Source organism: Eschrichtius robustus, chromosome 13 (genome assembly GCF_028021215.1).
Source record: "Eschrichtius robustus isolate mEscRob2 chromosome 13, mEscRob2.pri, whole genome shotgun sequence".
Taxonomy (NCBI): Eukaryota; Metazoa; Chordata; class Mammalia; order Artiodactyla; family Eschrichtiidae; genus Eschrichtius; species Eschrichtius robustus.
Window position 1 is genome coordinate 8,803,371 of NC_090836.1, and position 22,974 is coordinate 8,826,344.

The 22,974-nt window shown below is 35.7% G+C and overlaps 1 protein-coding gene across 2 annotated transcripts; it reads right to left on the reverse strand.

The window, feature by feature from the left end:
• Positions 1 to 13,225: 13,225 nt before the first annotated feature.
• On the reverse strand, positions 13,226 to 22,672 carry OLR1 (oxidized low density lipoprotein receptor 1). Of its 2 annotated transcripts, none has more exons than XM_068560870.1 (6): positions 22,492 to 22,672; positions 20,695 to 20,796; positions 18,886 to 19,131; positions 15,272 to 15,411; positions 14,861 to 14,976; positions 13,226 to 14,531 (listed from the first exon to the last, which is right to left on the reverse strand). In XM_068560870.1, the coding sequence occupies exons 1-6, from the start codon at positions 22,565 to 22,567 to the stop codon at positions 14,387 to 14,389; spliced, it is 825 nt and encodes a 274-aa protein (XP_068416971.1). In that variant the 5' UTR covers positions 22,568 to 22,672; the 3' UTR covers positions 13,226 to 14,386. The 2 variants fall into 2 exon arrangements, with proteins under 2 accessions (XP_068416971.1, XP_068416972.1); XM_068560871.1 differs by having other exon boundaries at positions 14,443 to 14,531; positions 14,829 to 14,976.
• Between the last annotated feature and the right edge of the window lie 302 nt (positions 22,673 to 22,974).

Consider the following 22,974-nt stretch of genomic DNA (forward strand, 5'->3'; position numbering starts at 1 on the left):
AAGTCCAATGTGACTTTTTGGAAATTTTTATATAAATAAATGAATAAAGAGAAATAAATATATGAATATATAGAAATAAATGAATTAAATAGAAAACAAGATTATTAAAAACAAACTAAGCATTCACTTAAGAACCATTGTAGAAGAAGAAAATGTAAGTCTTCAGGAGATAGCAACATTTCAAATAACTTCCCTACTTATGTTCACAAATTTCAAAAAAAAAATCTTCAAATTTCACCTCTAGTTTGAATGCTAACTTGGGTCTCTTCCCTTTCTTCCTCCAACCATCTACTAAGCAATTAAACATGGAGTGAACATTTACTACATTCTCAGAAACCTGGATACAAAGAAGCATGAGGCCCAATCCCCATCCTAACTGATTTCACATTTTATCTGGAGGGTAAAGACCAAAAACTATTACTTAAACCGTCTAAGTATGCCCAGCTTTGGGCAGACCACAAAAATCACTTAGCTTTATTCACAACACTCCTTCCGGGGTTAAATTACGCTTACTACAAAATGACATAGAATCCTTTCCTAGAGTCCCTAAAATTTTTAATTAAGTGAAAAGCTCACTTTATAATCAATAAATCCTTCATGGTGAAAATGTGCCCTTCACCATCTTTTCCCAACCTACCTTCTCTTTTCTGAATCTGTTTATGGTTTCATGGTTCCAGTTACACTGTTGACATTCTACATGTAACCTCTGCTATCTCTCTACCTTGAGCCCCTTTCCTTCCATTTTACTGGGGGGAAGTGTGTAGAGTGTATATAAACATCACTCTCATATGGCACTTGTATTTGAAATTTCCCTGTCTCCCCAAGGAAGAAATGCCACCCATGTATCATTTTCTTATTGTTAGATACTTATAACTGTTTTCCTCACTAATCCTTGAGCTCCTTGAGCAGTGGTGTACCCAAAATTTTTTGAACAGTTCATTTCTTGTCATTATTTTTTCTTCCCTCTCCTCTATACAACAGAATAATTTTTAGTAATAATCATGAAATGGAATGAATGATAATAATGGCGGAAAACAAATGTAGGCAGTGAATATTTTTAATTGAACTTTGTGTATAAAATCATGCCAGTAAAAATTAAAATGTGCATATAAATATGTATATTAGAACAAAAATAAATATTGTGCAAACTACTTTTAAATATATGGATAAAATCTTTCAATGATATCAACACCTTTTTTTTTTTTTTGGAAAGGAAGAAAAAATTTATACCTACATATAGGTATGTCACAGCAATAAATAACAATATTACAATCTCTGTTTTGGACTCTGTCTGTCTCCAAATTTGTCAGTGATGTTGTCAAAATTAATCTTTTTCAAGTGATCAGGTTGAGTAGACTGCCTTCCCAGACACATCAATTTATTTGCTCATAATTGATTTAAGACCATTTTTTGTTTATTTTAATTTTGAAAAGTTTCTTTCAATGAAGGAACAGATGCATAAATGGGAAAAAGGTTTATACATAGGATATGTGTGCTAAAGATTTAGAAAAATCCTATTTCACAATTTTTCCAGAAACTGCAAGATTGCCCTTGTCTTTGTTTCTTCAGGATCAATTTTAGAAGCTTTCAAATGTCTCTGCAGGTTGCAAAATTGTATAAGTACAAAGAATAATTACAAATGGTCACTTAGAATGACAATTGAAGTAACTCAAGTTCTATTTGACTTTATAATCACTGTGCAATCCTATGAATGTTTATTTCAAAGCTACCCTTTAAATCCAGAAATGTTCCAAAATGGGGAGCTACAAATAATGCAAACCAAGTGGTGCTCTGACTGAACTTGAGCAATTCCAAACCTTTCCAACATGTTCCCAAACTACATATGTCAGTATAACCGGAAGTTCTGTGAATTTACTTCCATGCAGAATACAATGTTTACTAAAGGAAAAGCGATACAAACCTGCTACGTGAAATATAAATGTACATTTATTTGTATTAATATAGATATAGTTTATCTTCACTATTCATGGATTCCAGAATTGCAAATGTACATACTTGTTAAGATCTATTTGTCATCCTTAAATCAATACTCATGGTCATTCACAGGCATGCGCAGAGTAGTAAAAATTTGACTTGCCCAACATGCTTGATCCCAGATGAGTCTGAACAAGGCAATAGTCTGCCTTCTTGTTCCAGCTCTCCTACCATAAATGAGTGTCATTTTCATGGTCTATTTAGTGTTATATTGTTCTCATTTTTTCACTTTTTGTTGGTTATTTCCCTGTTTTAAATACCCTCAAGCATAGAGTTGAAGTGCTGTCTAGTGTCCCTACCCTCAAGAAGGCTGTGATGTGCCTTATAAAGAAAATATGTGTGTTAGAGAAGTTTTATTCAGGCACGAGTTATAGTGCTGCTGGCCATGACATCACTGTTCGTGAATCAGCAGTATATATTAACAAAGGTGTCTCTAAAGAGAAACATATATAAAGCAAGGTTATATATCAATCTGTTGATTAAAATGTTGGGACAAGACTCTCAGAGGAAAGTAACCTTGCATTTCCCCTAGAAGCAGAGGTTGTTCAGTGTTCTCTGTGGCTCTGCAGAACGTGACTACCGTGAATTACAAGAATCGACTGTGTAGATAAATAGATAAACAGAGACTTTTAAAATTCAACAGTCACCACCATAATTGTTTAAAACTTTGGGCAGCCAAAGATATTTTCAGGGAATATTTTATCACTGACATTGTTAGTATTGCTGGTACATGGTGATTATAAAAAGCAAACTGACTTCTAGTAAATGTTATTATTATTTTAATTGTCTACAGACAATTCACCACCCCCTTATTGCCAGCTGAACACTCATTGGTTTTATCTTCTCTGTCCTATAAGGATCTAAATAATCTGATGCCTATCTTTCTTTTTCTTACATATATATATAAATTTATTTATTTTATTTTTGGCTGCACTGGGTCTTAGTTGCTGCGTGCGGGCTTTCTCTAGTTGTGGCGAGTGGGGGCTACTCTTCGTTGCGGTGCGTGGGCTTCTCATTGCGGTGGTTTGCTCTTTTTGCAGGGCACAGGCTCTAGGCATGCAGGCTTCAGTAGTTGTGGCTCGAGGGCTTAGTTGCTCTGCGGCACATGGGAACTTCCCAGGCCAGGGCTCAAACACGTGTCCCCTGCATTGGCAGGCGGATTCTTAACCACTGCGCCACCAGGGAAGCGGTGATGCCTGACTATCTTTCTAACTTAATTTCCTAGCCGTCTCTCCTTCACTGTCCATGGTCTTGAAACACTGGCCTTCTTTTATTTTTTTTTAATTTAAGTATAGTTGATTTACAATATTGTGTTAGTTTCAGGTGTACAGCAAAATGATTTGGATATATATATGCATATGTGTATATTTATATGTCTATATTCATTTTTTTTGTGTTCTCAATAGTGGCTTGTCTTTAATTTTTTTAATTAATTAATTTTTTTATAGTAGGTCCTTATTGGCTATCTATTTTAAATATTGCCGTGTGTACTCGTCAGTCCCAAACTCCCAATCTATCCCTCCCCACTACCCTTCCCTGCTCGTAACCATAAGTTCATTCTCTGTTTCTGTTTTGTAAATAAGTTCATTTATACCATTTTTTTTTTTGGATTCGGCATATAAGCAATGTCATATGATATTTGTCTTTTTCTGTCTGACTTATTTCACTTAGTATGATAATTTCCAGGTCCATCCATGTTGCTGCAAATGGCATTATTTCATTCTTTTTAATGGCTGAATAATATTCTATTCTCTCTCTCTCTCTCTCTCTCTCTCTATATATATATATATATATATATATACCATATCTTCCTTATCCATTCATCTGTTGATGGACATTTAGGTTGTTTCCATGTCTTGGCTATTGTAAAGAGTGCTGCAATGAACATTGGGGTGCATGTATCCTTTCGAAACATGTTTTTCTCCGAATAAATGTCCAGGAGTGGGATTTCTGGATCATATAATAGCTCTATTTTTAGTTTTTTTAAGGAACCTCCATCCAGTTCTCTATAGTGTCTGTACCAATTTACATTCCCACAAACAGTGCAAGAGGGTTCCCTTTTCTCCACACCCTCTGCAGCATTTATTGTTTGTAGATCTTTTGATGATGGCCATTCTGACTGGTGTGAGGTGATATCTCATTGTAGTTTTGATTTGCATTTCTCTAATAATTAGTGATGTTGAGCATTTTTCATGTGCCTCTTGGCCATCTGTATGTCTTCTTTGGAGAAATATTTAGGTCTTCTGCCTCTTTTTTTGATTGGGTTGTTTGTTTTTTGGATATTGAGCTGCATGAGCTGTTTGTAATAATTTTGGAAATTAATCCCTTGTTGGTCGCATCATTTGCGAATATTTTCTGTGGGTTGTCTTTTCGTTTTGTTTGTGGTTTCCTTTGCAGTGCAAAAGCTTTTCAGTTTAATTAGGTCCCATTTGTTTATTTTTGTTTTTATTTCCATTACTCTGGGAAATGGATAGAAAAAGATATTGCTGCGATTTATGTCAAAGTGTGTTCTGCCTATGTTTTCCTCTAAGTTTTATACAGCAAAATGATTTGGATATATATATATATGTATATATATATATATGTGTGTGTGTGTGTGTGTCTATATTCATTTTTTAAATTCTTTTCCATTATAGTTTATTACAAGATATTGAATACAGTTCCTGTGCTATACAGTAAATCCTTGCTGTTTATCTATTGTTTATCTATTTTATATATGGTAGTGTGCATCTGTTAATCTCATACTACCAATTTGTCCCTCCCCACCCTTTCCCCTTTGGTAACCATAAGTTTATTTTCTATGTCTGTGAGTCTATTTCTGTTTTGTAAATAAGTTAATTTGTACTATTTTTAAGATTCCACATATAAGTTATATAATATTCTTTTTGATCACACAAACACATCAGTTTGTTCCTGTCTCAGGAATGAATTTTGCGCTTATACTTTGGCTAATATGTTTTGCCTTGAGAACTTTGCATGGTGGGGTTTTTCTTGATAACTAGTTCTTAGTTCAAATATCACTCTTTTTGGTAGGTCTTCCCTGATCATTCAGTCTGCCGCAGAATATGACCACAGCACCTGTCCGTCACACTGAATCACATCAGACAGCTTTTCTTTTTTTCTCTGAAGTACTTCCCACCATTGGAATACATCTCATCTGTTTATAGTTAGACTCGCCATGTTTCCATGTTTGTAAGCCCCATGAATTAGGAAACTTGCTTGTTCATTCCTTGCTCGTTCACATATATATCCCAAGAACCTAGACTAGTTTCTGATTCATTGTAGGTTATCAGTAAATATATGTATAAAAGATTATGAGAAGTAAGCAAAAATACTTTAAAAATAATAATACATGTACAAAATATATAGAAGTGCCTACCTATATTATAGCCTAAAATTACCTAATGCTATTGTCTGGTTCAGCTTATAAACTCCAAAAGAACAAGCATTCTGTCTCTATAGGTATTCTATGTCCAATGTCTAGACCAGTGTCTTAATGGTCCTGTCTATTGGGGGAAATAGGCAAGAACACTAACAATTATACTTCTTATGAACTAAGAGCTAAACTGTTGGTAATTCCAATTTCTAGTCCCAAATCACAACCACGTTGTCTTTAAATTCACTGTGGAGAGCAGGGGAAAACAAAGAAGGGTGGGTGTTATTTTCAAGTGGGAGGTGTTTCTTGTATGTATGTTTGTTTATTTTAGGTTACCTGTGGCATTGTCCCTGTTTTTTCCACCCACTGTGGCTCTTCTTTCTCCATTGCATTTGCTTTTGTTACTGTATTGGCCAGTCATGTTTCAGTCAAATACATTGACTATATTTTCTTTTTTTCCTGTACCTTTAAACTCTGTATCATCTTTAATAGGAAGAAAAATATAGCAAAACGTGGCTTGCAGTACAAGCCAAACAGGAAAGTGTCTAGACTGTCCCAGTATCAATACAACCAGAGCATCCCTGATTTTACTTGTTTTATATCTGGGAATTTAGTACATAATTTTATTGAACCCATAAAATATTTGGAAGCTATTCACCTGGTATATTCTATTCATTTCTTTTTAAAAGTGGAAACAACCTGAGATAAGGCAATTGAATTGCAGAGGGGGAAAAAAATCTCCAAGTTATTGGCAGAATTTCTAAATTCAAAGTCCACATTCTAGCTAATGAATGAATGATGTCCCTCCTGATTCTGTCACTGGATTAACTGAGTGACTTTAGATGTATTGTTTCATTTTCTCTGCTTGTTTCCTCACCAGCAAAACGATGATGGGTCTTTAAGCCCAGCTAATATCCTTGGATGGTGAATAAGAAAGATACAGGAAAACTAAAAAAAGAAAACAGAGTCCCTGTGGGGTGTGATCTGAGCTGAGTCAATACGAATTCATTAAAAAGATTTAGCAAAATCAGGCAGAAGTGAATGAGGTGATGGCGCCATCTGCTGCTTTATATTATGAATTTCAAGGCAAATTAGAGGAAGTTAATCTGTTTTATTCACTTGTGAGTAAAACTGAAGCATTTCTGCAGGGTGGACCTGACTCATAATAAAAACGTGACTTTCACTCTGCTTAAAGGCATCTGTATTACTTTATTCCTAAGAAATTGTAGTTGTTGGGAGTTATTCTATTGTGAGCAGCCATTGGATTCCTTCAATAATAACCACGTATGTTTATTGTCCTTTTAATTTTCAATGTCTGCCAATGTGTCATAAGTTCCTGGAGAGCAGGAAACTTGTCTTGTTCACTACAAATTCCCAGCATCTAGAGTAGCGCTTCACATATTAAATGAATGAATAAAATTGTACATATGTAGCTATTTTTAATTTGTTTGTTTTCTTCCTACACACTAGACTGTAAGGATCCTAAGGATAGGCTCTCTGTATGTTAATTACTGCCTACTCTGTTAGGACTAAAGAAAGAAAGCATCTGAGTGAGAGCTGTTAAATAAGTGAATGTGTAACCCCAAAAAAGTGAGCAAAATTTCGAATCCACATCTCTGTCACAGCAAATTAGAGTAACTTGGAGAAACCAAAACATCCTGATACTATTATTTTGATATTTAGGTTACTGAGGTATATAAGCAGGTGTTTTAAAATTATATATTGGGCATCCTACTTCATTTCCAATATATAACCCACATGCTTAATAAGATGGGAATAATATTGAGAAAAAGTTGTCTAATTTTTTTTTAATGTTTGGGGTCTGTTGTAAATAAGTAAAAGACTTAGTGCTATAGAAGCATGTCCCAGAAAAGAGCTTAGCAAACACAGATGATTTGATGTTTATGAATATATTCAGGTAGATTCCTGCTATCTGTCTTATAGGATGCTTTACTAAGCTTAAATTATGTATATTCTCTAAGAGCAGAATTATAAATCATCTGTCAGCTGTGCTCTTAATGGGGTAAAGAACTAGGGAAGTGCTGAGGCATGTGGCTCTTCACTGGAGAGTAATGTGGACCCCTAAGTTTAATGGGTTCTACAAACGTCCAATTTAATAATTTTCAAAGCCACTGAGATTACCTTATGGTTCAGGTACAAGTCAAATACCTAATACTCCTACTTAAAATTCTATGTTTTCGCAACCGTGCAAATGCTCAGGACCATGTACTTCTCTCTCATTTTTAAAATGTGCTCCCAGGAAACGAGTGGTTCATTAACTTTCTGGTTCATGGCATCCTTCATGGGTTAATACCTTGCACATCACCGGGATGAGGATGACTGATCATGGAGGGGATTTTGGAAGTAAATATAGGTGCAAAGAAGGTACATTTGGAAACATTAAGGTATAAAGATCAGATATTTTAAATTTGCTCATTTTACTTGCTAAGATTTAAAAACTTGAACAATAGATGCAGGAAAGCATACCTATTCTGCTCATCTTTCCAAACCAGAACAGCCTAATTCTATGAAATACTCTAAGGTAATTCAGTATTTTAAATAATATTCTCTTATATACCATCTATTCTCATTGACCCAAATGCCCTGCAAGCCCTAATAAACTCAGAAAATCTCTACAAAGAAGAAACTGAAGAAATGCTGAACAATACTCTTTATGGTTCACGAAACAAGAGGCAAGTCAGGAGGTTTCCACAGGACAGTATTTCAACAACAACAACAGCAAAAAAGAATCCTAAGCAATGTTTATAAACACCATTAAACCTAAGTTAAGGAGTTATGTGGTCAATTTGCTGTATGAGATTAAGAACCTGCTACCAAAAACAGAAACACTTGTAGGACACTATAAATACAAGGAAAAAATGAACTAATAGTATAGTTAACATTTCTTGAACTCTAATCAAATCCTAGGCACTACATGAATTATTATATAAACATTATCCCATTAAATCCTCGTATATCTATGACCTACTAGAAATAAAATGAAGATCTATGAGTTACTAGTGTTATTCCTATCTTTCAGTTAAGGTAATCAAGCTAATGAAGATGTTAAGTAACTTTCCTTAGATAACAGAGACGTAGAAAACTGGGATTTGAACTCAGCCCAAATTCAGAGTGCATTCCCTTCATGAGAAATAAACATGGCCTAAACAGTAAGTTATTTACATCAGGGGTCAGCAAACTCTTTCAGCAAGGGATGAGAGAATAAATATTTCAGACTCTGTGGGTCACTTACAGTCTCTGCTGCATATTTGTTTTAATAACGCTTTAAAAATGTAGAAACCAGTCTTAGCTTTCAGGGCATCCATAAATAGACTGCAGGCCAAGGCTGTAGTTGTAGCCCTCGTTTAAATAGTAACAAGCAAGGACAAGAACATTTACGTCTTTGGGATCAAGAAGCAGTCTATAAACTGAGAGATATATCCCCAAGATAGATCAGATTAAGGCAGTTTCCTCCAAATCTAAGGTTTAGGAAGACAAGTTGCCAACGTCCGGAAGAATTGGAGACAGAAATAGTAAAAGTGACTGAATAATGACTCATCGGCACTGTCAGCTTGGCTAAAGAAGATAGCTCTGTTATCAACTTTGAAATTTCTATACCAGACACAGAGGCAAGAAATTCATCTTCCAATCTGGACTAGATTTGCTTTTTCCAGGGATCCTTTCAGCCTAACATGTTTTTGTTCAGAGATATCAGTAGCTCCAACGGAAAGAGAAACTAAAGTCCCTAATTACAAAATCCTTCTCTTGGACGTTTGCTCAAAGCCAAATGGAGTAATAAGGACCGTGCCACCTACAAATTGGCTCTTGCCATCTACCTCTACAGGGTTTAAATCGTGAGCCGCTGTAGCTGCTGACCTTCAACACCCCTGAAAGGAGTTCAGGGTGGAGATCAGGAATGAGGCCCTCTGTGCTCTGGGAAAATTGGGCAGAACAGGTTTTTAGAGAGTTAGATATTTTCAGGAGAAAATTTTATGAGCCCAATTCTTGCATCTCCTCGTACCTAGAAAAGCACTAAAATCATCAGTGGTGACATCTGCTCCTCGTGACTAGTGGCCACCCTCTGCCAAAATGTGTGCTTGACTGCACGTCCCCCCTTCACTAAAATTATATATAACACTGACCTTCCCCCCTACTTTTTGGAGGCACTTTCTCAGAGCTATCTGAAATGTCGTCCCCTGGGCTATAGTCCTCATTTTGCCCCAAATAAAACTTAACTCACAACACTCACGTTGTGCAATTTTTTTTTCAGTCGACAGCTGGATTTACCTTCCAACCTGACAGATACAAACAAACAAAAACAGACAAAATGCATGAATCAGCAGTTTTCAAAACACTGGCTATCAAGCAACAAAGCAGGACAATGATCTATGAGAGATGGAAACAAACAAGGTGAGTGCCGGGATTGCCCCAGCTTACCATGCTTGTGGAGTTTGCAGTCCACACACAGGGAAGGGGAATTGAGGAGATTACTGGAAAACCCCTGAATTGAGACAGACAAAGGCACCAAGAGTTCAGGCGAGAGTACGAGAGAGAGGAGAGCTGCACAGAGAGAGAGAACCCCAGAGACCTGCAGAGAACCTCCTACAGATCAGAGCATGAGTGTGAGGGAGTAACCAGAGGGTCTGGAGAAAGAACCATCGAAAATAAACAAAGGGGTTTTGTTTCCGGTAAAGTTGCTATGTTTACTTATTAATTCTAATAATTTGTAGATCTGGGGGGGATTTTCCAAGCACTTAATGATATCATCTGCAAGTGATGACAGTCTTATTTCTTCATTTCCAATCTTAATATCTTTTAATTCTTTGTCTTATCTTATTTCATGGCCTATAGCAACTTTACTGGATACAAAACCCCATATTCAAATATATGTTGTATTCATATATACCAGCAAAAATAGACAATTTTTTGTCATTTACAATAGCAAGAAAACTATCAATATCCTAATAATAAATACAATAATAAATGTAATAAAAATGTGCAAGAGTGTTATATTAAAAGCTCCAAATTACTGTGCAGAGAATTTTTAATAATATCTAAATAAATGGAAAGATATATCATTAAAAAAATAAAATAAAATAAACAAAGGAAATAATGCCCAAGGTCACGTGGGGCAGGAAACAGTGCCCTTTCCCAACAGCAAGACTGGACAAGATCATAGCCCATTGAGTATTGGGTGGGATACTCAGAAAATATTTCCTTCGTAATGGAGAATCATTAACCCCAGACTGAGAACTTCTTTGGTACTGCCTGACAATCATAAAAGCAATACTCAGGAACATCACACTGTTTCTATGTAACTTAAATTGTTCTCACAGTAAAACTCAGGAATATTTAGAGGAACAAAAAATATCTAGCATTGACCTAATATAATATTGTAAGTCAATTATACAGTAGATCCTTGAATGAGATGGGTTTGAAATGCATGGATCCACAAATATGTGGATTTTTATCACTAAATCCATACTACAGTACTACGCAATCCACATTTGGAAAGGAGGATACAGAGGGCTGACTACAAAGTTATACACAGATTTTCCGCCTCATGAAGGGGCTGGTGCCCCTAACCCCTGCACCGTTCAAGGGTTAACTGTACTCCAATTAAAAAATAAAATTACAAAAAACAACTTAGAGGTTAGAATTAGAAGGCACAGACATTAAGATAGTTAATATGTTCTTCATATGTTCGTAGATTTAAAAAGCTACATAGAGACATGGAGGATTTGTTTTTAAAGCATACTTCTAGAGATGAGAACTACAAAGTGTGAGATGAAAAACACGCTGTATGATATTAATGATAGACACTCAGTAGAAAAGATTCATGGACTTGATTATATAGCAATAGAAGCTAACAAAAATGAAACACTGAGAGATAATAATTTTAAAAGGAAAGGAAGGAACAAGGACAGGGAGGGAGGGAGGGAAGAGAGCAGGAAAGAAAGAAGCATTAGGGCACTGTGGCAGCCCAGTATTCACATAACTGGAGTCCCTCAACAGTGTGTGTGTGCATAGGGGTGGGGGCGGAGGAGAGAGAGGGGGAGTGAGGGGGGTACTGGGAGGTGGGGCAGAAAAAACATTTGAAGAGGTAATAGCCTAGCAGCTTAAATTTTTTCAAACTTGATGGAAAAGAAGAAAGATTTCCTCACAAGCAGACCTTCACTATAGGAAATGATAAAGAAAGTCCTTTAAGAAAAATTAAAATATCACATGATGTAATGTGGATCTAAAAAAGAGATGAAGAGCACCCAAAATGGTCACTACATGGGCAAATATGTAAGATTATTTTTGCTTACTGTTTAAATGTCTTTAAAAGATGATTTACTATTTAAGCAAAAATGATAACTATGGATTGTGGTGTTTACAACATATATAAAAATAAAATGTCTGGCAACATTAGTGTGAAGGCTGGGAGAAAAGAAATGGAAGTATGCTATTCTAAGGTTCTATTCGTAGACATGAAGTTGTATAATATCCCTTCAAGGTAGACTGCAGTAAGTCGTGATGTGCATATAAATCCTGAAACAACTACTAAAATAACAAAACAAAGAGTAATTGCTAATAAGGCAACAGGAAGATAAGATGGGAGAGTAAGCAATATTTAATTAATACAAAAGAAGGCAAGAAAAGAGGAAAAGGCAACAAGGACAAGTTGAAACAAAGTGAAAGGAAATATCAAGATGGTAGACTTAAATCTAATTACATCAATATCACATTAAATGTAATGGTTTAAATACACAAACAAAAGACAGAAATTGTCAAATTATATAAAATAGCAGCACTCAACTATTTGTCACCTAAAAGAAACACACTCTAACTAAAAAGACAAAAAGTTGGTTAAAAGTAAAAGAATGGAAAAAGATATATCATATTTACATTAATCAGAGAAAAAATGGAGTGCCTGTATTAATTTCATTCAAATAGAGTTCAGAGCAAACGTTATAGAGCCAAACTGATTTTTTTTAAAAAGGGGAGGCATAAATTAACAATGTCAGGAATAAAAGAAGTAGCGTCACTACGGACTCTAGAGATATTGAAGTAATAAGAAAATATAAAGAAAAATGTTAGGCCAAAAAAATTAAAAAATTGAGATGAAATGGACAAATTCCTTGAAAGACACCAACCACCAAAGCTCATTCAAGAATAAATCATTTGAATAGCACTGCATCTATTAAAGAAACTGAACCTTTAACAGTAAATAATTAAAAATCTTGTGAAACAAAGAAAACTCCGTGCCCAGATGACTTCAATGGCAAATTGCTTCAAACATTGAATGAACAAATCATACCAATTCTACACAAAATCTTCCAGAAAATTGGCATAAAGGAGTACTACTCTGAAACCTAAACCAGACAAAGCTGTTACATGAAAAGAAAATTACATATAAATATCATTCAAAAACATAGTTGCAAAAATCCTAAGCCACATTTTTGCAGATCTAATCCACTGATACACTAAAATGATAATACATCTCGAGAATTGAAAGTTGGCTTAAACTTCTATAACTATTTAAGTTAATTCATCATGTTAAAAAACTAAAAAGAGAAAAGAAAAACTATATGATCATCTCAACAGATATAGGAAAAGTATTAGACAAATCAATACCCATTTCTGATAAAACCTCAGTATTCTAGGAACAAAAGGAAAATTTCTCAAACTGATCATATTCATCTATGAAAAACATACAGTTAACACCTTACTTAATGGTATAACGTTGACTTATTCCCAAGATCAAGAACAAAATAAGAATTTTCACTCTCACCATTTTTATTCAATATTGTACTGGAGGTTCTAGTCTAGGAAATCAGGCAAGGAAAAGAAATAAAAATCATCCAGAAAGGAAAAAATAAAAATATTTTTATTTGCAGATGACATGATTATGTATGAGGAAAATCCAATGAAATACACACACACACACACACACACACACAAACACACACACAAACTTACTAGAAGAAATAGTGAGCTTATCAAGGTTTCAGGATATAAGGTTAATATAAAAAACTATTATAATTCTATACAATAGCAAAGGACATTGGAAATAAAAACTACAATGATAACAATACCATCTACAGTAGCATAAAAAATGTGAAATACATGATGATAATCTAATAAAATATGTGAAACATCTATACAGAGAAAATTACAAAACATTGCATAAAGAAAATCCATGAGTTGAACAAATCAGTATTTTAAAGAATTCAATTTCCCCCAATTTATCTATAGATTCAGTGAAATCACATTCAAAATTTCGAAAAGTTTTTTTTAGAAATTGACAAGCCAATTCAAAAATTAAGATAGACATGCAAAGACATAGATTAACCAAAACAACATTGAAGAACTACCTCCATGTGATTTCAAGATATATTATAAAACTACAGAATCCAAAATATCACAATGGTGTTATGCACAAAGAATACACAAATAGATCGATGGAACAGAATAGAGTCCAGAAATAGACCCAGACATGTATGGATAATTGTTAACAAAAGTGCAAAGGCAACGTAGCGAAGAAAGAATAGTCTTTTCAGCAAATGTTGCAAAAACAATTGAATATCCACATGCAAAAAGGAAAAGAAAAAGAACTTCCATACATCCATACTGACTTACAAATTATCCCCCCAAAAGTTATAGATTTCCACGTAAAATCTGAAACTATAAAATGTCTAGAAGAAAACATAGCAGAAAAATTGTTGTGACCTTGAGTTAAGCAACAAGTTCTTAGAAACAACAATAGAAACAGGAAAATGGACTTCACTGAAGACTGGCAGGGGGGCTTGGAACAAGCTAGGTGAAAAAAATATACATAGAGAATTGAAACTTCTGCTATCAAGGTGTCAAGCAGCTGGGCCCCAGTCTCTGCTAAGGAGTTCTACACTTTAGCTAGTAACAGGAAGTTCTCAGGGCTTTTATGGTTTGCACCTAAGTGACGAAGTATAGCTTAATTTTCAGAAGAAAATTCAAAGGTCTTCTCCTCCTTTTCTTCCAGAGCCTTCACATTCACTGTACTCTCAATACGTTCACCTTCTTCTGACATATACTGAATGCAGTTAAAATGCAGTTTTCAGCAAAAACAGTTCCCCTTTGTATGTATGCACAGGTGCCTGAAGGATACATCTGGAAAACAGCTCCCTGGAGTCTAAACCTGCAGTCAGGGGGAAAAACAAATTTAGATTTACTGCCACCTTGTGTCAGGCACTTAGCCTTGTCTTAAAGCTTCAAGTCAGCAATAAACGTGAGAAGGAAAATTTAAGAGAAGGTCTGAATGGGTAAACGGGCAAGTCCCTGTGTGAGAGAGCTGGGGAGAGAGATTCAGAAATTCCCCAAGCTTCTTTCCAGCAAGAAGAGGACATTGTGTGGAATGTGGCAGTAACTTCACTAGTAAGTTCAGCAAAGAATAGGAAACTTACAAGTGGGGCATCAAAAAGAATAGGCAACTTACAAGTGCAGCATCAAAAAGAAGAGGAAGCTTACAAGTGGGGCATCAAAGGAGAACCATCCTCCCAGAGCCATGAGTAGTTGGGTTTCTTCAGAGACAACCCCATCCAGAATGGGAAACTGGAATGGGCAATTGCTTGCTGGATGAATTCCTGTGGGAAGTAACGTTTCAGAGTTGATGAAAGAGTCGATGTGGACTTTTTAGATTAGATTCACAAAACGAAAGAACCCAAAGAGCTCTTAGACATCCTCTTGATGGCTTTACAGAAATGTCTACTGGAGCCTAGAGATACTTCATAACCTGTCCATCCAAGGTCATGCATGTAACCAGTGGCCAGCCTAGGCTAGAAAACAGGTACATATTCTGATTCTCAAGGAAAGCCTTAACCTGATCTGTTTCCCTGTAAACCAATATTCCAGCCCAACACACATCCATTAAAAACTCACCAGATCATCTGAGCTATTAATCTTCAGCATGTGGGCATCCAAAGACAAGCAGTTCTCCCGGCTTTTTTCCCAATTAAATGGGCCAGAGGAAAATTGGTAACAGTTTTCTTCATGCCAGAGCCAGTCTTGGGGACAAGGACCTAGGAAATGTAATATACTTAATTAGTAAGTTATGCCTGAGTAAAAATATTGCTACAATTCTTAAATCAATTCACCTCTCAGGACTCTCACATGCTACCACCTCTTCTTAATTAGAATTATACCCAGACTCTGCAAATACCTAAATAGCCTAGAGTCTTCATTGCTCCATTTTTTGGAGAAAAAAGAAATGAAGCATTCTGATTTTAGAAAACTCAATTAAAAAGCAAGGCTTGAGCTGGGATGTAATTTTAGAATCTGATCTATTTTTTAAAAATTATGTTTGGAATCATGGAAGTGAGAGTTGGGGGGATGAATATGTAATAGCTATTCTGCTACTAAAACAGATATGCTTATATATTTTAAAACTTCAGGTCTTTGAATGATGGATTTGGGCTTAGATACTGTGCCTCCTGTTTCTGGACATGTAGCCCTATGTGCCTCCTGAGTACTTGAATTACGGCTAGTCTGCATTGAGATGATATTCCGTAAGTGTAAAATATACCCCTGATTTTGAAAACTTACTATGAAAAAAAGAATATAAAATATCCCATTAATTATATTTATACTGATTAGCGTCAAAATAATATTTCAAGTGTATTGGGTTAAATAAAATATGTCACTAAAATTAATTTCATCTGTTTATTTTTCATGTTCACTGTGATTACTAGGAAATTTAATGTTGCATACGTGGCACACACTGTATTTCTTTTGGACAGAGCTGTTCTAGGGAGAACAGTATATTGATGCAAAGAGAGCATCTCAATTTAAATAAGGTTTCAGAAAGTAGGGAAAAGTTTTCAGCAGAAAATTCCCAGAGAGTCCAGAAAACTCAACTCAGGGCTTAGGCGATAGGCAAAATATGTGTTTTACAGATATTTTAAACGATCCCCAAATCCTCTTCCTCTTCCCCCTTTCCCTCCCCCCTCCTTCTTCTCCCCTTCATCAACATCATCTCTTCTGTGTGTTACTAACACTTGGAATCTCTTTACTGGGGAACAAAGCCCTTTGTTCTATGCTGTGACCAAAAAAAAAAAAAAAAAAAAAAAAAACCAAACCTCAAATCCTTGAGCAAGGCAACATTTTAATTTCAATTTTCATTGTGGCATAAAACCATCAGATAATTTTGTAAGAATAGGCTTTATCAGAGAGGACAAAGTAGAAGGGCACTGAACTAGGAAAGAAGAAAGTGAATGAGGAAGGGCATACATAAGGCCGGATTGAAAGCAAAGAATGCAAGCTTCCTAACTTATTAATTTGCCTAGTCCTGTCTTACTATGTCAAAGGAAAGAATATATTCGTTTTCCTGAGCTAAAAGAAAGGTCTAGGTAGGTTTTCCAAGCTATGAAAAAGTGAAAAAGATGAATGTTAAAATGTGGCATTCAAACCATCTGTATTTCCTTTAATTATTATTATTTTTTAATTTAACAAACACAATAACCATTGTGTTAACCAACGTGCCAAAAATGGTTGGCAGTAATTTTTATGTATTGGCTCATTTTAATCCTCATAACCACAGTATGTAAGAGTTAGGTTAATTTTCTTCATTTGAAAGATAGAGAAAATGGGAATTTGAACATGGGCAGTCTAACGCTAACATCTGTGTGTTTAGTCACTATATCACACTACCTCTCAAACTCCTGAGTTTGAATTAACTGAGGAAATATTTCTTGATGCCCCTCAAGATATTTTGATACAGGGTTTTGGGGTAAATCTGGAACTTGCCACTTTTAACAAGCTACTTAGGTGATAATTTTGTACACTAAGGGTTGAGAACCACCACTAATTCCAGTGCTAAAATGTAGTCTGTTACTTTGAAGACACTGCATCTTTCTAGCTGGCTGACCTCAAGCAAATCACATACGCTAATTTCTCAGCGTCTTGCCCTCTTCATACATATACCGAGGACCACCGACTGGTTAGTAAGAAAGATAAAACTTGTCTCAAACTTGAGAAAACTGGCATAATTTTTTTGCATAGTATTTTATTATTAATGTTTTTGAGAATCTTCTCAAAGCTGCTTGACGAACAGCAGTGCTTCATTTGGCATCTCTACTAATTGGCCTTTATCTGACACTGCCAAGGAATGCAAACACGTTACTTGGTGTATCTACTACAAAAGACATATCACCTATTAGTTTTGATTAGTTGTCCACACTTGGCATCTCTGGGATATGGTTCTGAACAATCCTGACATAATTTTACTCCCATACAACTGATGAAAACAAGACTATTTTACAGCCCCACCTGTGAAATAAACCATTTTTGGTATGTAGCTATGTCTGCTTATATAAACGTTCCTGTCCTTGATATATTAGCCTCCTTCCTTTAAGCCTTCTTTGAGATGGTTTTATTTCCTAAACAGCTCTTTCCTTAAAGAGATTCAATATATGTTTGACGCTTGCTAAAAAATCAGCTTGTCTATAAACGTCTGCTAATTTTGGAAATTTAAATAACCCTGTACATACTGAAGGGATTTATAAACTGCAAAACTTTATACAAAACTACTTATCTTTATTACCATTTAACTTACCTGGGTTTCAATTTTTTCATCTATAAAATAAATGGATGGGTACCTATAAACTGTTACTTTATAATCTTTATTCAACAAAATTACGTGGTTGAGATTAAGGTGAGCTGTACAAGCAAGAAGCTGCAGAAATCTCTGTCTATTAGTGGCAGCTAGCTACTAATGCCAAGAAAGCAATGTACCACTGAAAGTGACTCTATTTACACTTTCAAACTCTCCCCATGACTAAAAGCACATACCTGATTTAATTATACGTTGTAGAAAAACTATACTAACTGTACAGATGACTTCTGTAATATTGAGTTCACATTATCATCTCCATGTTAGAAATGTTTCTATCTGCCTCCTAGATTCTGAGTTCACCTAGTCAGCTGAGATCAACTCAGTCCTTCTCATGTACAGTGACTTCCTGGGCCTCTCATAACTTTGTCTAATTTGAAGTATCTACTTAACACTTTCAAGCCAGCTCACCTCTATTGATTCAATTTACATTGATGTAGTACACTTTATGAGAAACAGTCCCATAGAATAATGCTAATGAAGAGGAAGGGGTCCCCAGGACAAAGGAGACCCCTTAGGAAAGGAAATCGATGATTAAGATACATTGGAATGGAAAGAGAGAAGAATCTGTGCAAAGGGTAAAGGTGAGGGATTTCTTCCAGAAAAATCTCAAAACTAGAAACTTAAAAAGAAAGAGAAGGCTCTTGTGAGGCAGGAAAACTTAAATCCACCAAAAAGTATGGTTAATTGAATCAGATTAACTCAAGAATTTGGCATGGGATAGGGTGAGGATGACAAAAAGAGAGGACTTCTGGTGTAGAACATGATGAACAAAAAAGAATACATATATCAGTATGCCAATTTCGTGCCTAGAGATATTTCCAAAAAACGTTAAGATTTACAGAGAAGCTTCCACTGTCTCTCTTCACCCCTCCCTCCCTCGTACCTGAATAGTTTGCTGCTTTTTTCAGAGCTTCTTGGAGATTCAGGTTCTGGTGATGGAGTTCCATTAGTTTCTTGGATTTTTCATCCAGCTTGTGGGCAAGGGTTTCTATCATTTCTTTGAGTTCCCATTGTGACTCCTGGGAAGATTTTTCTGTCTGGTGCTGGGCTGAAATCTGCCCCTCCAAGATATCTTCCTGGTGAGTAAGGTTTGCTTGCTGTTGCTTTAGGAGATCAGACACCTGGGATACTAAATCAGAGCTGAATTAAGACTCCATTTCCAACCCCAGTAGAAATTCCTCCACAGGATTTTGAGGAAATCAAAGAACTGAATCAAACCATTTGTTTTGACAACAAACTGCTGCAAGATGACCCAAATTTATTCAGGAATTACAGATTTGGAAATTATTTGATATTCATGCAATATTTTTTTAATGTGAGGAACTGTCACAGATACTTGTGATTTAAAAAAAAAAAAGACAGGATTTTACTCGTTGTTGAGAGTTACACACTACTTAAAAGGAATCACAAGATAAGTCTTATACGAGTGGCATAAATAAAATATAGACAATCTAAGATAGTCAGACACCAACCAGACTCAGTGACTGTTAGTAGCACTGGTCATTAATGACTTACTCTAGTTGTGTCTTAATTCCTCTGCCCTTTCTCTACCCTTCCACATTTCCTGATTTTAGTTAAAAACTGTGACACTCAACCCGTTTTTGAGAAACCCTCCCACGGAAATTTTTTAAGCTCCTAACACAAGAGTCTGAAAACATATTTTTCAGTTTTAGTTTGTTATTTTCTCTGTTGGTTTTTTGGTTTTGTTTTTGTCTTTTTGTTTTGTTTTGTTTTTTTTAGGAAGGGTGGAGATGAAAGGAAAGTTGTGAAATCAAGCAGGCAACAAATGTTAAGGGTCCAATGTCTCAGTTCTAGAAGCTTGACGGTTCAGTACAAAGTAGACCTCTTGGGTTGAAAGCCAGATTTGACCCTGTTGCAAAGTGGTCCAAGCCTCAGAGGAAGACTCTTCCAATGACCATCTCTGAGTCAAGGGCTCTTCTCCCAGATCAGTAGGACAAGTTTTAAAGATTGAAAGTGTTCATAGATTGAAAACATAAGTTGTCTGAGACCTTACACAACCGAGAAACAAATTAGCACTTCAAAGGTCTTAGTAACCTGGATTCTAGGACTCTAGAGAGCCTAGGATTCTAGGATTCTAGAGATAAATAACTCAGATCCATGCCCTAAATACACAGGTGTATTAGACAGATGATCAGCACCATTTTGTTTCTTTCTTAGCCATTTTCATCTTTCCTTTCATTTCTTTTCCTCTCAACATCCCCTCTTTCCTAAATGGCCATATTATAAATTTGAAGACTGTTTTGTTTTAAATGTTTTATTTATGAAGACTGTATTTCTGGGTCCTTTAAATTGGTATTTAATCATCTCTATTAAAACTCAGCATGAACTAAATGAAGTTTCTTTTACTTTTGGGTCCCTCGGGTGACCTTGTGGATTAGTAACTTCAAATTATTTTCTTCCTTATTATTCTGGGATTTAAATAGGCTTTATCCATGAAGTTCTGAAAACAAAACCAAACAAAAACCTGCCATTCATAATCTTCATCCCATGCCTCAATCTAGTTGAGGGAAGAGCACCATATACCCATTCATCTTCCCACTCACTCTTAAGACAATTTGCCTAAAATGTATCTAAATCAAGGCTGTTTATAGTTGTTATGAAACCAACAAATAAACCATGTTTATAAGTTCTCATTTTTTTTTCTCCAGCTTTTCCCGGCTTCAGCACTTACATTGGATTATCAGCAATATAACGGTCACCAGTAATCCCAGACAAAGGATCCCTAGAGTCATAGCAGCAGGGTACCACCTCCGAGAGGAAAGAAAACGAAGACCTAAAGTGATAGAGGATAGATTCAGAAAGACAAAAATGATGGAGGCAAGGGACCAAACAATTCTTTGGATACTGTCTGTACCTGGTGCTTTGCATTACTTACCTCTAGTATTCCCAATGGCTTTGCAAATAATTCATTACTCACATTTACAGATGTGAACTATGTACAGTTAAAGAATTTAAGTAATTTACCTATGGTCATGCAGCTAACAACATTTAGGAGCCAGGATTCAATACCAGATATTTGACTCCAGGTATCTGATTCTAAAGCTTATGCTTTGTCTACTGTCCCCACAGTGAGTCTTCAAGAAACTCTCAGCCCAGCTTGGTTAGATTAACTTCCTCCACGGGGTAGAGAGCCTGATGTTTTTAATATGGATCATGTGTATGTACACGCACATGTGCACACACACACATGCACACACATGCACACACACACGCACACGCAGTTATAAGTAACATACCATAAACGAATGTCAGATACCAAGCAAATAAGCCTTTAGTCAGTTAACCGAGAAAACCTCAAAGAACTAATACATAATTTTGTGCTATTCAATTTTTATTTGGAACTGGGGTTACTGACCAAAGAAAAATAGGAATGAAGTCTCAATATTCACTTGATTCATATTAACATCATGTCCACTACTCACACCAGCTGTGGCCTTCTTGTTACAAGAGAAAAATTCACCATTATTATAAAAATAAATAAATCATGTAGCTCACAGGTGTACGAATATCTTATTATGAGGTCCACCACTTAAAAAGCACAGATATTACTGGTTCAGCAGGAAAACATTTCGTGTAATGGATTTGGACTCCTCACCTTGTAAGATAAACAGATAAGGCACTGACAATGTTATCCTCTATATGCAAACAAGGAAACTGACAATTCAGTGACTTGCCTAAGATCACACAGATGTTAAGATCCAAACATAGGTCTTTAATCCAATTGTCAGTAGCTATGTGACTTAGAACGTCACATCACAAAACTTCCAGCATGAATGTATAATGATCCAAATCAATCAGTGGTCACATATATTCACAGAGTTCTCATGTGTCAAAAGCACTCCTAATAGACTCTACAGATGATCCAAACAAAATAGCAATTTTGACAGGAAGCAATACGGTTTATTCTCTGATTCAAAAGTTATTAAGCTCCTAGAAATGTGTATGGCAAGTTGGCAGAAAGGAAGTTGAAGACAGTTATGTGTCTTGCAAATAATTGCTCAATCCTAGCCTTGGAGGCAAATATCTGAGTAAATCTTTCAATCAACATTTCTCTCTGGTCAATATTCATTCCATCTTATAGATCAATCCTAGCTCTACCACTTACTAGCCACATAAAACTGGGTAAAACTCTGTAAAAGGGAGATAATATTAGTCCTAATCTCAAAGTGTGAAGATTTAGAGAAATAATGCATGTAAAGTGAATATCATAGAAAACAGCCTATAGCAAATGTTCAATAAAAGTTAGTTACCACCCTCTACTACAGCGTCATTCATACCAAGTTAGTTTATTCATCAACATCATCTTCGTTATCACCATTATATCTGACTTGTTTTTCCTTTAAGTAAGTGCTATTAACTCTTTAATATTTTCCCATATGCAGGTGTTGTAGTCTTCTAATCCTATATTCAGTTAGTTTACATTTCTAACCTAATTCTGTCCCTGTACATATTTAGCCACCCCTAGTACCTTTGTCTCTCTCTCCATTTGGCTTCTGGTCAAGTTGATCCTTCATACTCTTGCTCTTGAGGTCATCAAAAGTCATTTCCAAATTTATTCCAAGAATGAGAGAGTGAAGCAGTCAAGGACTTCTACAAAGTAAAAATGTGTGAGCTCCTGCTGGAGTGTTTAAATAGCTACTGATATCTAGTAGAATGACTCAATCATTGGTAGGAGGAAGGAGAGGCTTTGCTTCATACTGGGAAGTTGGGTGACGCAACTTCTTGGGTTATGTCTATTGCAGGAGGGGAAAGTGGTGATTCTGATAGTGTTTCAGGATATTTCACTGAGTAATTTATGAAAGGGAAAAATGTATTTTCCATGAGCATTAGAGGAGAGGAATTTGTACCCACGCTTCAGATATGGAAACTGAAATTTAAAAGGGTAATTCACAGTAAATTTGTGGAAGAGTGTGCATTAGACCAGACTACTTGATGCCAATATCCATATTTG

Bases quoted from the DNA above. Each gene is read 5' to 3' on its own strand.
- OLR1 (XM_068560870.1), bottom strand. From the start codon at position 22,567: ATGACTTTTGATGACCTCAAGAGCAAGAGTATGAAGGATCAACTTGAC. The intron at 19,132-20,694 runs GTAAGTGCTGAA...GCTCTGATTTAG, and splicing joins TATATTGCTGATAATCCAAT to TATCCCAGGTGTCTGATCTC. The intron at 14,532-14,860 runs GTAAGCTTCCTC...CCCTGACTGCAG, and splicing joins TCTCCTTTGATGCCCCACTT to GTTTAGACTCCAGGGAGCTG.